Source organism: Melospiza georgiana, chromosome 3, assembly GCF_028018845.1.
Source record: "Melospiza georgiana isolate bMelGeo1 chromosome 3, bMelGeo1.pri, whole genome shotgun sequence".
NCBI lineage: Eukaryota > Metazoa > Chordata > Aves > Passeriformes > Passerellidae > Melospiza > Melospiza georgiana.
This window is the reverse complement of record NC_080432.1, coordinates 98,415,145-98,429,963: the sequence shown is the minus strand read 5'-3', so window position 1 is coordinate 98,429,963 and position 14,819 is coordinate 98,415,145. Positions and strand designations below refer to the sequence as shown.

At 34.0% G+C, this 14,819-nt stretch overlaps 1 protein-coding gene across 2 annotated transcripts in view; it reads left to right on the top strand.

Annotated features, from left to right (window-relative positions):
- CSMD1 (CUB and Sushi multiple domains 1) overlaps positions 1-14,584 on the top strand; it is a 1,052,613-nt gene extending 1,038,029 nt beyond the window's left edge. For both annotated transcript variants that reach the window (XM_058020501.1, XM_058020500.1), the window contains 5 exons: positions 418-579; positions 1,590-1,702; positions 2,482-2,569; positions 8,689-8,821; positions 11,432-14,584. In XM_058020501.1, coding sequence (XP_057876484.1) covers positions 418-579; positions 1,590-1,702; positions 2,482-2,569; positions 8,689-8,821; positions 11,432-11,591 — 656 coding nt within the window. In that variant the 3' untranslated portion in view covers positions 11,592-14,584. The remainder of the gene's footprint in view (positions 1-417; positions 580-1,589; positions 1,703-2,481; positions 2,570-8,688; positions 8,822-11,431) is intronic.
- The last annotated feature ends 235 nt before the right edge of the window (positions 14,585-14,819 follow it).

Genomic DNA, 14,819 nt, shown 5'->3' with positions numbered 1-14,819 from the left:
GCTTCAATAGATACATGAAACAAAAGGGATGGCCTAAGACAGTGTTTCCTTGCAGGAATCTCTGGTTTCAGAATACCTTTTCTTTTTTTTCCTCATACCTTAAAGGTACAGGGCTTTAGGGGAGGAGTCTGTTGTTTTTCATAGTCTTGAGGACTTTTACTGAATCACACAAGCTATAAAGTATGAGGTTATTTGAGAACATGTACCATGATGGACAGGTGTAGTATATTACAGGCAATTGCGTGGAAAGGTTATTAGATATATTGTCTGTATTGTTGCTCAAATTTTTGCTATAATACCTCCTTAGAACAGTGTATAGATTTCTAAAAAAGTTACGAGCATAAGTATGGCTAGAAAGATTGTTATTTCACTGTAGTTTACTTCTGTGTTTCTTTCCCCCCCCACACCTCTTTTTAGTTCCTTCAGATGTGTTTTTTATAAATTCGCTATGGAAAGGGTTTTATGAATATTCAGGAAAAAGACAGCCTGCTACTCTCACTGTGGATTGGTTCAATACTACAAGCAGCAAAGTGAATGCCACATTCATTGAGGCATCCAACATTCAGCTCAAACTATCAGGTACGTTCAGAATTTGGTATTAAAGAAGTTCTTATATTTTTTTTTTTTAATCTGTTCGGTTTTGATGCATTTTCATTCAAATGGATAATGAAAGAAAGACTTTATATTTTTGCTAAAAATCATTTTCTTTTGCAAAAGGAAACGTTTTAATGAAATGGTCTGCACAGCTTCTGTCACTTCATGTGCAGTCACCCATCTATTTAAGCCATTATATTTCGAATAGATATTGAGGAAGGGTTTATTAATCTCAGACTGTTGGATAGCATTGGTGTGTTGAACTCACAGGAAATACTGAAGTAGCAGACAAAATATATATAGGCATATTAAGAATTGCAAAACTGGAAAGCGCAATTAATCAATATTGATTAATATCTACCTTAAAACAGTGTGGAATTAATAATGCCATAGCATAATATAGGCATAGATAATTAAATAACATCATAAATTATGCATACCTTATAATCAACATCATGCTTTCCTTTTTGCTAATGTAACTGTAGTTCAGAATTAGCCTTTCACCACAGTTCTATTGAAAAGAACATTATCAGCTATCACTATATTTTAAGGTCAAGAGTTCAGAGAGAACTGCAGTAGATGGTTGCCAAAGAGGAATTTTTTTTTTAATGCAATACTGATACCTACTGTAGCAATATACTGTAGTGATGTCAGTAAAATCCATTTTTTCCCAGATCAAGGAAATTCCAGGAAAGTAGTTCTATCTGAATTTCTGAAATACAGGGTAAAAACACAACTGCCCTATTCTGTATAAAATTAAATGATAGAGATCTATCTTTGCATATTCTTATCAAGTATGGTGAGGCAAAAGACCGGTTCAATCAGATCCAGCCTTAAATCTTGAGGTTTTTCATGTTACGAAATTCTTTTATTACAGAATGTTTTCTACAAACTGTTTTAGTTTGAAAGTGACATAATTAGATTTTAGAGGGTATTTGAACAAACTGGTTGAAAATTTGTTTAAAAGGTATGTCTTGCCTCCTTTATTTTAATAGGTGTTTACAAGAAGGAAGAAGCCCATCTGCTCTTGAAAGCTTTTCAAATTAAAGGACCAAGTGACATTTTTGTAAGCAAGTATGAAAACGACAACTGGGCACTAGATGGTTATGTAAGTACCCAGGTTGCCATGGATAAAGATGACTGAGATTAAATTCTGAAGTAATTTATGATTATCTATGTAAATATATCCATTTTTTTGTCTTATGAATATGTAATCCAGCACTCTGGATCTCAGTGTAGAGATTGGATTACCATTCTCTTTCAGAAATATGTATACAAGCTTCTATCTACTGTACTCTGATTAGAATTTTTAGTATATAAAAGGGAAAGTGGAGTGAATCAGCATATTTTGCCATCGTTTTGCCTTGTTTCCTCAGATGGGAGTGTAATTTTACCCTTAGTAATATTGTTCTTTTTTGGTTTTGTAAATAGCTCACTGTAATAAAAGTACACCTAATCTTGAAGGAAAACAGTGTTTTACACTTTACATTTCTTCTTTCTGCCTCATGATACTTTTTAAGGATACTTTAAATCTGACAATTCAGCAGGCTTCTATACCTGCGTACCAATTCAATTATGCATATGGCATTTCAAAAATTTTAAAACCCAGCTATATACAGATATATATAGGTATTTTTAAAATACCTGTAAATTAAATTTTATAGGTATTTTTAAAATATTCCAGGTGTTATTTTTAATACCATTGCAAATAAATAAAATAAAACATTTGACATGATAAATATTGTATCAGCATAGAAAAGTCACTACTATTTTAAAGGCTAAGTGTGAAAATCTGTGCTCCATATTATCTTGTCTGAGTCACAAAAAACTGGCTGAATGTTATTTATTAATTTCAGAAATCCTTTTTTCTGTTTCAACATATTCTAGGTATCCTCAGGGCTTGAAAGAGGAGTTTTTACTTATCAAGGTGATATACATGGAAAAGACTTTGGAAAATTTATGCTCCAAAGACAAGGTACATGCTTTCATAGATCTTAAATATTTATCATCTTTTGGGGTCTTGCAAGAATGAATTCAAAGAATTACTCAGCTATTTAGATGAACTAGGCATGTTTAGTTTACACTACTCCTATTACAAAACATAACCAAATATGCATATTTGAAATATACAGTTCAAATCCTCATTTAACTCTTCTTAACACGTTACTATCACAGGTTTTCAAGTGTAGCAACCTAAAAAGTACAGGATGCTTTTAAAGAGAATGCCATTTCAATCACTTGCATTTGTTTTTGAAAGTACCAGGGATATTATGCAATGCAAACACATTTCCTGCTTAAATGTATAAATTGTAGTCAGTATCATATAAGAAATTAAAAGGACAGAATCAACCCTAATTTTAACAGTGTCATTTGGAGAGTCCCTGTTGCTGTTGAATGTTTTCAGAATGTATGTGTATTTGGACAGAATTTTACTTTACTGTCAAAAATATTAAGTGTCTGAGGTATGTATTACAGCTATGGGCTCAAGTGCTCTAGCAGCTGGTATAAGACTAGTTATTTTGCTCATAAAATAGTTTTATCATAAAAACTAAAGTATTTACTTATAAAATATTCACTCATAAAACATTTTTGGCAAATACTGAGTGTAGGCATCTGCATTTCCTGATCCTGGAACTACAATAAAGTGGTCAAAGCACAGTATATGCACAGAAAAGTAGTGGTTTAGGAAGAGGAGACAGCCTAGCTGATATCTCTATGACAGACTGTATGTACTTTTTATAAATTGCCTTGGTTCCATCAGCTTCACTGCTGCTGTACCCAGTGCTCTTTAGAATTCTCTTGAATCGCTTTTGTACTTGTTTGCTCTCTTAAGCACTGTAATAGCAGTTATGCTGTGGATTTGCTCATCTTGGCCATCTCTTAAATTGCTAAGTATGTTTAGTGACTAGGGGCAGAAACCCAGCTCTTCAGAGTCCCAGCCTAAGAACTGCCAATTATTGAAGCCGAATACAAATTCAAGCTTCAGAATAAACTCTTGTGTAGGACAGATTATGTGGCTGCCTGTACTTTCATGTAATCTTTACTACAGTATATCTAAGGTGCTTTTACTTTCTGATTTTAGCTATCATACTGTAAAAGCAGAGCATCAACATTTGTTCAAACATGTTTCTGTTGAGCAGCCTTTGTTATCTTGAAACAGTAAGAATGTGGTTTGTTGTTTCTGTTTGGGGGAAATGTATATTTGTATTTGCTATTATTTTAAGCAAGATAAAAAATATATCCATAGTTTGCCAGCTACCTAAAATAAAAGCTTGATTCTATGTGAAATTAATAACTCGTAGTGGTAATTGAAGAATAAGCAGAAAGTTAAACAGTTAGAGAATTCTCTGGTAGATATATTCTACAGTAGTGGACAATATTGCTGATATCACCCTTTAGAGCTGTGATGTAAGAGATCAGTTTGTATAAGGCTAGTAAGGAGCTGGAGTTAATCCAAGTTAATCCTGCATTCCTGACTGAGGATCTCTCATCTTCAGCTTTGACATCCTGGTAGAGAGCTTGCTGCAAAGGCAGACACCATCTCTTTTACAAGATTGCTAAATAGGCACTGATTTTCTATAAGTTGCTTATTCTTTATTGAATAATTAAGAGCTAAAAGGAAACAGCAAATTTCCATCCAATGCACGTCATATTTGTCAATACCCTCTTATATTCAAGTGCAATTTGCTTTTTTTTTTAAATCTATTCTGTTCATGAATATTTTGCTGAAATGATGACCTCGTATATCCTCTGTCTGAAGACTTAACATATTTCTGATTTTTAAGTTTAATTATTTACTGCCTTTACAGTAAGCCAAAAGTACACATAAACTGGTGCATACATCAAGCAGTGTGAAATTCTCCATCTGCAAGTATATTTTAAAGGCAGCATTTATGGATAACTACTTGGTCAAATGGGAAAGACCAAGGTATTTTATTAATAATTTTCTATAACACAATGCTAGAAAAAGACTGGTCTCAGTGGGTATCACAGAATCAGAGAATATTCTGAGTTGGAGGGGACCTGCAAGGAAAATCATGTCCAGCTATTAAATGAATGACTCATACAGCAATCAAACAACTGAGTATGCTCATTCTTCGAACTTAGTGACATGAAAACAGAAAGAACTTTTCTTTTTTAGTACTTTTTATCCTCTCTCAGAAGCAATTTTGGTTGTAGCCTGGGAAAACAATGTGAAGGACAAAGAGATCTGATATAAGTCTGTTTAGAGAACTAGAACTGTACCTGAGTCTTCTTAAAAGGCCCAAGTTGTGACACTAAATTATTTAACCTCTTTTGTCCAGTAATCTAATTTCTGAGGGCTTTTTGTTGTTAAAGTTGCTGTTAGGTTATAGCAACTTGATTTTTTAAAGGATGCAAGTCTGTGGCTAAGTTGAGTTTCAGCAATTGCTGAGTGCCTATGCCTCAACACTAAATTTATAGAAGATGTTTATTCTAAAATCTGTTCATTTCAGTCTGGACACTTCTTCTATAATTGTGTAAAAAGGTGACTTTGTGACAAGAGAAACCTTCTACACAAAATTATTACTTTCCTATATTTATTTTCTCTGGAGAAATAAAATGACCCACCTCTTTTCCTTCCTCTAAGTACTTTTTGAATTGTCTATATTGATATGTTATATCAATATATAAACAAAAAATGAAATATACATAATTAATTTGCATCTATGTTGTATTAGATCAATGTCTGTGGAATACACATCCATTACTGGAAAATTAATCAACTCTTAAAAGTGTTGAATATCATGAGATGTGAATTTTAAATTTCATTCTATAAATCGTCCTTCCTCTCCAGTTCATTTCACACAACATCGTCATTCACAAGAAAACTCTACATCTAAACAGGGTACTGAAAGAGTACCCTGAGAGCTCCAGAGAGAGCTCCACATTAGCTAAAGCACAAACAGATATCTGCAGTAATGACCTAGGGAACTGCTATTTAACACGTCTACACCCAGTGAGGCACCTATCCAGAATCTTTGCTGTCCAGCAGGTTCAATCAGGTGAAGAAGCTCCAGCCTATGTTGTTCCTTGGAAGCTGCTGATTTTCTTTCTGTGTTGGTACTTTTTTCTCTTAAATCCTTGACCTGCTAACCATCCTTGTCTCAGAAATTGCTTTTAGGCATGTCATTCTACTTTTCTTAATCTTGCATGGCTTTTGCTGTCACATTTTCTCTGATTTGAACAGCATTTCTCTTAGTAAGACAGCCTTGCTGTACAGATGCCAGTCAACTGAAACCCCGAGCTAGGAGCCATAGGAGAAGTGCATATGATAGATCCACATAATGATAAGAAAATGTTTTTTAATCAGAGAATCATGGAATGGCTTTGGTCAGAAGGGCAGGATTGCCACCATGAGATCAGGTTGCACTGTATTTTCTTTTAAAAAGTATTATTTTCTATTAGGTATAAATGACAACACTTTTCAGTCACCTCAAGAATATAAATACACATCTTGTACATTAATGAATTCACTGGGTGTTATCAAAATTTGAATTCAGCTGACTGCTGCTGTTTTAGGAGGCTAAAGCCCAGTTATTACATGAATTGTTAAAAAAATCCCAAAAACATTTATAATCTTACTGATCTTCCCTCTTTTAAATAACACATTTCCCAGTGACAAGATATGGCTGTTTTAATGAAAAGTAAATAAAATTATCTTTTGCAAACATTTTGTATGTATATTTAGGTATTTCCCCTTTTCTATTTTTAGATGTGGTAGCAATTACTACCTTAGTTTGGGCAGTAATAATGCTGTCAGGAGAATGAGAAAGTTCACATCAGGATATGTTTAATCACAAACAGATCTGAAAATTATTATGATGAGTTTCTGCTGCTTGTACATTAAAATATATCTATATATCTATCATATGTGGCATGATGATAGCTTTGAGATATAATTTAAGACTTCATTGATCACACATATTTCTATTTGAAATTTGTATAAGAATTTGAATATTAATTCCAGATTTTTTTTGGTGTAAGTTGACTTCAATGAGTTTAACAATTTCCTTATTTTTTTATTAATTACTCCAAATAATTGAAAAAACAACTGGAGATTGTGGTGGTATAGGATGAAGAAAGTGATAACTGAATGTGTATGTTTCGTTGGTTTTTTTTTTAGAGTCTGTCACTTCTTCTAACCAATAAAAAACATGTAAATCAGTACTTCAAAACTTCTATTAACTGTTTGGCCTACTGTAGTTTGTCTGTTTTCAATTTAGACAAGTTAGAGGATGCCCAGTACATGTACCATGCAGAACAAATACATAAATTTATGCCAAATATATCCACAGCTTGAGTTTTGGGACAAGTACTGGATTACCAAATCCCAAGATTTTTATAAAATGGTTGTGTTCTAAAACAGTTCAATGTTAAGAGCAGTATGATGAAGTTCATAACATGATCCTATCTACCACAATAATAGGTTTGTTAACTAGAAAAGGTTTTCCTCCACCAGTTCTGCAGAGAAATGTGTAGAGAAGTCTAAAACATGACAGAAAATTAGGACAGTGAAAAATATTTTAGTGCAATATTTTGTCATATTTTAAGTGATCAAATGTAGTAATACTGAAATTCCTAGGGAGGTTGGCTTCATTTTAAAGGCCACTTAGTTACTTCCTAAAATTTAGTACATTTTTTTTAATTAAATGTGCCAAAGCTAGTTTAATATTGACACTTGAAACATCTAAGGTTTAAAGATGTCTCACAGGAAAAAAATCTTATTTGTCTTTTCCATTGAGCTTGAACTGCAAGAAATCATAGAATTGTTAAATGATTTGGGTTGGAAGAGACCTTAGAGATAATTTAGTTCCAAAACACCTACTGTGGCCAGGGGTATTACTCACTAGATAAGGTTGCCAGTGCCCCATCCAGTCTGACCTTGAACACTTCCTGGTTATTACTTTTCTCTCTGGTTTTTTGTTTTCTCAGTTTTTGAACTTAGATGTTTTAGTAGACCGGTGAAATTAGCATAGTGTCCATGTCTCTACTGTATAACTGGTTTGCACTAGAGTCCTAAAAAGACTGATTGATGCTGCTGCTGTCAAGGAGTTGTGGTGTTTGAAACACCCTTTACTGGTGGTTTGGAGCATTTCTGAGAGGTAAACAGTAGTGTCCTCTGTTCTTCTCCATTCTTAATAGCAATAATACCCCAGAATATCAAGGACAGATACTTCAGATACTTGTCCAAGCCCATTCCTCTCCGTGCATTTCCTCTATCCTAGTCTTCCTTTCTTGAATGGGACCTATATTGCTTTCTGAAGAGCTGTGAGTTCAAACTGGCAACATGAAGTTGGATCGCAAAAACCTTTTATTCCTATAAATTTTTCTGTATTTTTCATCATTAAATTGTCTTTCATTCTTCACATTTTGAATTACCAAGGTGGTAATTCAATTCGACTATTTAAGCAACTTAGCGATGTGTCTCTTTACACTGATGAAAAAATATGTTCTGCAAAATGCTTTACAGTCCAGGTAATCTGCCTGTCCACAACAGGAGCCCAGCGAGGCCATGCCACAGGCCACTGCATTTGCATTCTCTGCACTGTTCTATCCACAGCTGCTGGAGGGACGTGGACACAGGTGCAGGCTTGGGAGGGCTCCTGAGCAGAGCAGAGCCACTGTTTTATTGCAGTCACCTCCATTTTTCCTTCCTTGCTCTTGTTTGTTGTGGTCTTGCATTGCTTGTTGTTTCCAAGATGAATATTAAGACTGCTGGCATACAGTACTTTTGCAGAATTAATTATTTTTTAGAAGTTATATGGCTTAACTTTATTAAATTGAGTCATCATCAGATTATTATGTCAATAATCATAATTATTTTACTTGCTGAATACTATTTTCAAATAATTTTGATAGCTATTGATATATCATGAAGTGGTATTAACATTATTTATACTATGATTCTGCATGCTGTTTATTTCAAGTTTTTAAATATAATTATTTGATCAAGACATCATCTTCTTTAACTCTTGAATAAAAAGGATATCATAAGCTAGATAAGATGGGGATTTTTTTTCTCCTCATAGATAATGTGGAAATTTTATTTCTGCCCATTTTGTTTCATTACAGGTCCTCTAAGTGCAGACACAGACCTTTCAAATCACTATTATGGTACAAACAGCAGTTCAGTTGCAGCTGCCATCCTGGTACCATTCTTTGCTCTAATATTATCAGGGTTTGCATTTTACCTCTACAAACACAGGTATTGTAAATCTTATTTATTCAATAATTTAATAAGTTTTTAGGTTTGATTTTGATAGGTAACTAGAGAACACAGCGCTAAAAGCTTTTAAGAACATCTTTGCTCTAGAAAGACAAATATTTCTAGGTATTCCCATGAAGGAGTTCAGTGTAGGGCAGTTCTTAATGGTGTACATTTTAAAAAATGAGTTGCTCTATTAAGGAGCAAAAGCCTTTCAACCTTCTTGGTTCGTTAGGCTGAATCAGATTGACATCTGAGGTCACATGTTCTATGTTTTCATTTTAATGCCTTATTAAATTGAATGTATGCTGCTTCTTTCAAAAAGCTTATTAGTACTAATTATACAAGCTGAAAAATCCATAAATCCCATGAGGGAACAGCCCATAATGCAACTACTTATAGTATGTGCTGAGTCAGCTAATGATTACTATAAGAATTGGCATCACTTCAGGTCATATGAATCTTTTCTATGGCCCTAGATAATAGAATAAATCCAACAATGTTGTTTGAATTCTGGTTTGAAGGCTGATATCTATGTATCCTCTGAAAATTTGTTCATTCTGAGAACTATTTGCAAAATAGCATATAACAGGAACATGCTTTTTAAACTTTTGTACTATAATCATGACACCAAGAGTATTTTGTGATTGCAAGAAATCACACAGTCAATCTGAAGTCTACCAGTGCCCTACGATGCAGGAGACTGTCTGCCCTCCTCAGCATTAGATGGTTTGGGAAAAACAAATTGCCATGGGGCTTGAACTTGGGGACTGCAGTAAAAAATGATCCATGTCCTGAAATGTAGTATAGCCTTTTGTTGACAAAAACTGCTCAGGAAGAGCTGTCAACTATGTCTTCAAACTTGATATTGTAAGATGCTTTTCTGATGCCTACAGGCCTACATTTTCAGACAGCTCCTGTTCTGCAGTGGTGGGGGGAGCTTTAAGAGCATCATGAAAGCCCAGGCATTTGGACCTGGAGAAGATATAGAATGAAAAGGGAATATTGCTTAGAAAGAGGGGGCAAACTCATAAAAAATTAATTTTGTGACATAGGGGTACATTTTGTAGTTTATCCAGTGAAATTTTTAATGCCCTGCAGGAGCAGTAGAGATATGTATGTATTTAATAGAGATAAATCTCATTCTTTAGACAAGCAGCTATAGTCCTTCTGTTAATGGTATGGCTGGTGCAACATTGCAGTTCTGCCAGCATTTGAATTATATTTGAGATAGGAGATGTTTCTCATAACTTAATATTTCAAATAATATTTTTCCCTTTCTTCTATATTCAGTGAATTGCTTACACTGAACTGCAGGTTTTAGAGGTGATATAAGTGTCATATTGCCATCAAAAAACTAACAAGTTGATTAGTGAGGTAAATTAATTTTAGGTCAAACTTTATTCTTTTCAAAAGAAAAGATGTTCCAATGGAAAAAGAACAGAATCTATAAGCTTTGAAGGGTCTTTCTTGAAATTACATTAATGATCAGAGTAACAACATGAAACTTTCAAAATGGTGCAATGGTAGTTATGTCCCTAGGGGATCTCTGTAACAGAGAATTTGAAGGTCTTAGGATACAATTTTATGGATGTTTCTGCTGTGCTATCTCACACAAACATCATCTAATTAGAACCAAGGTTGTTAAATCTTTTTTACACAGTTATAGCTGTTTTCTGGCTGACAGGGATTATTTCAGGAATGAAGACTGCATCCTAATTTTTCTGAGCAAAATTAAAATATATTTAATTAATTTTAGTTAGGAAATGTCCTAGTTAGTTTCTGATTGTTTAGAAGTTATAAAATTAAAAAATAAAAATATTTAATAGGCATAAAAATATTTATTAGTAACAAAATTATTTCCATGTTGTCAATTTCCACTAGTGATAACTTTCAGTGACAGCTTTTCCCCATCTGCTATCCAAAACAGAATAATTTTATAAGAAGAATTTGACTTCCAGAACCCTTTTCTGAAGTTATATAATAAGATTATAAATTGTTTTATTAAGCATATTTTGCAGTCTTTTATCTCCTTTCTTGCCTTATTACAATTACTTGTTTAAAACAATATACTGAACTTATTATATTTCTGTAGATACTTCTAGATACTAAAAGATTTAAGTTTAAAATATTAGTATATAATATCATAGGATATCACTTTCTAAATATATCATAAAAACTGCACAGTTCTGGTTTATTTTTATTTAATTATTGTCTTAATTTGCTCTAACAGAGCTTTGCATAAAAATGTGAATGTTCTTGAAATTTTGATAAATCTTTCATGGTAAGAAAACACTATCAAAAAGAAAAGATTGGTTAGTTTCAGTATCATTTGATACTGAATTGTCAACATTTATGGGAATATCAGTCAGGATTTGATCAATCTGATTACAGGTGTTTGGATGAGGTATTTAGCAGTGTTTATTGTTGGTACCGAGGTAGACATACTGTGGGAGATCTACCTGGAATAAATGGAATTGCAGACACTTACCTGGAGGCTACTACCACTAGCAGTGCAAGATATTGTGGATGCTTGCTGTTGTATGTAGACAGAGTGGAAATATTAGAATGTCTTATTGCTGATAATAATTTCCTGTCTTTCTTTCCCAGAACAAGACCAAAAGTACAGTACAATGGATATGCTGGACATGAAAACAGTAATGGACAAGCTTCATTTGAAAATCCTATGTATGACACAAACTTAAAACCCACAGAGGCAAAGGCTGTGAGGTTTGATACGACTCTGAACACAGTTTGTACAGTGGTATAGCCTTCAGTGCCCAATATGACTGATTCATAGCCATACCTCTGATGGACAAGCAGTAATTCCTTTGGTGCCATATACCAGTTTCCCTTCTCTTGGCTTTGCTGCTGTAATCTTTAACATCTTCTGTCAGCCTACATGCAGCTAAATTTTCTGGTAAAAACGTGTCAGTCTTCGGGGGATCAGACAAAGAATATTTTTTCATCTTAAAGTTGGATCAAAATGCCTGGCTGCATCTGCTTCAAACCAAGGCACACTTTAAGGAAGACTGCCAAGTCATGCCAATTTGTCATATTTAATGCCTCAGACTCTCATATTTGTATGCGGCTGAATGCCTTTCAATGTGTTCTTCTGGGCACTTGGATAAATCCTTTGAGTACTGTGACAAATGATAGCACCACAGATTATCCCCGGGAATATTCTGAAGAAATAAAGCTCTCTTGAAGAAGGAGACAGCCTTCCTTGAGGTTGCACACACTTGCAAATGCTTTACCATTGAAATCTTGCTAAAATTAGAAATACTTACAGTATATTTTATTCATAGGGCGGTTTTGCCTATTCCCCAATCAGCCGTTAATATCGTGAAATATTAATGCACAATTTTTTTTTTGCACTAGGGTGTAATGGCTGACTGAGTAAGATACTGGTAAAAATATACAGGGTTTCTACACACTGTCCATTGTATATAGACATTCACTCACTCTTTGCCAAGCAAAACATTCCACAAGAAATTTACTTGGAGTATTAAATTGACCCCCATGTTTAGCACCAGTTAAAATCTTGTGCTATAGAGGATAATGTTTCTTTTGTCAATTTTTAACTAAACTTAATTGTAAACATGATTACAAGTCACTGGAGACTTTCAGCCAGAACAAGAGCCCATTTCTAAGAAATTTTCATTGCCACTATTGTTTTCTTCTGAAATTGGTCATCAATCACCACTGTCAGTGTCACACTATTTAACAGCAGGGGGGTTAGCAGCTATTGCTGCTTGCCATGTACAAATGTGAATAGTAATTTATTTTAGATAGCTCATAAAGCCTGTGAGCCTGTGCTCATAATACAGTCTTCCCCTTTGCATTTTTTTTCCATTTTTCCTTTAATATGACATCATTTTCTGATGTTACATGGAACTAAAACACATCGCAGTAGCATAGAAAAACACAGGGCAAATTGTCCATAAAAATGGTCATTCAGTTTCTACTTTGAACAAAGAGAAATATTCAACTATGTTTGCTTTGTTTAATTTAAATTTTATTAAACACACTGCTTGCTGCTTTTTTACTCACACAGTTTGACATAGATATTTATACATATAAAGGTTGAGTAATCATTAGTGTTTGCACAGAATTAGAGGTTTTATTGAATGAAAATAAACAATCAAAAATGCCATTGGGCAGATTAATTAAACTGAGTTTTAAAATTAGGAAATCATAGTAAATAATGAAGCAAAATCTGGTTTTAGTCATACACATTGAGTTCATATGCAGGAAAGATGTTTTGCTTTTCTTCTAATTCAGGGCTGTTTTTTTGGATGCTGTTTTTTGTTTTACTTTTCTGAACTTCAAAATTTCCTATTGTCCTATTGCTATCTAAGCCTGTTGAAAAGTTTTTTCTGAACTTCATATGTGTGTAGATCTGGCTGTTATACACAAAACAAAAAGGTAATATAAGCCCAGTAACAGGTTTTTCAGCTAATGTTGCAGAATGCAACAAAAGTTTCAAAGGTAACCCTTGGTCAGCTTAACAACGACATCTGTTAGATGAAAAATACCAGCAATATAATACATAATAATTTTAGGGCCTGCAGCTGTTATGTTCTTTATATGAGCAAGAAACTCTGAAGAAAATTTAATAAATAATCCCTTCTAGTCAGTTCCTTGTTAACTTTTTTTTTGTAGTTTTTTGCTTTCTTTTTTTGTTTTTTTTTTTTTTTTTTTCTGAAGTTATTGTGCAGTAAGTTTCATTTAGCTGTCCCATCTCAGAGTCCTTCACATTTTCTGAGAAAGAACAGTCATCAGGTAAAAGTTATCCTGATCCTCCCCTGCAGAGAGGCAGTTGCTTGGCAAATGAAGAGCTTCTGTAGGAACAGTGGGCTAGGAAGGAGGATATTGTCTGAGTAAAGTTTCTGACAGGTGTTAAAAATTGACATTACTGCATTAAAACTCTTTCTGTAGTGGCAATGACAGAAAAAAAAAAATGAAATTTTGAAAACAAAACACATACCTTTTATTGATGAGTTCTAGTCCTGTCATCACAGTGTATGCTTCAGTGCCCTGTCTCACTATGACCACCAAGGAATGTGTTGGAGGATAAAAGAGGACAGTTAAGACCATAGTTTGGTCTTTTGTATTAGAGCACCCAGATTCCATGAATCCATTATCCAGTGGTTCATTTTGAGAGGTAATGTAACAATTGCTTATCCTGCGTGAGTGCTCTTTGATCAGGGACACTCAAAAGGACCACACTTACAAATTATCCTAAGTCTGCTTGGAGTGTTGATTAAGGAGCAGCCTCACACTGGAAACCAAGCAAAACCAAAGTATTGCAGTCTAATCAGTTCTACCCACAGCTTTCAAATTCCTCTCCTTCTTCACTGTGTTTGAGTCTTCTGTTCAGGTTGGATCTCCTTCTCCTGAAGTTCTCATACAGAGGGCTGTGCTTGCATGCACTTAGATATGGTGCTTCTTCAGAGTGAGGCTCTTTAGATGATGTGCAGTGGCTGGGTAATGGCAGCCAGGAAATCTTTTTTTTTTTCATATAAATGCAGAAGACTTTTCCCCCAGCGTTGACCAGATCATTATGACAGGCTAATAATACATGCTATATTTTTTTTAAAAAAACAGGTTATGTGCTTCAAAGCTGTTAAAAACTGCTGCTTGTATCACACATCTTGCCTTTCTCCAGGCTAGCTGCAATAATTTTTTTTCTTGTGTAAAATATTTTGTAAACAAAAAAGTTGTTATTAAAAAAATAAAAAAAAAGTGGGGGATGGGGGTGGGGGGACTGGGGAGAACGCCCGCATAATGACCAAGTCAATCTAATTTTCATTCCCACTATTCCATTCTGCCATTTCACTACATGCTGCTGTGACATGAAGTAGGTGCAAAAGAACTTTTTGTACAGAGATATATTTTTTATGAAGAATTTGTAAAATTATTAAATATGATGTACTTTTTTGATTAATGTAGGTAAATTGTTAAAAATAAATGTTTTTACAATACAAAAAGAAAT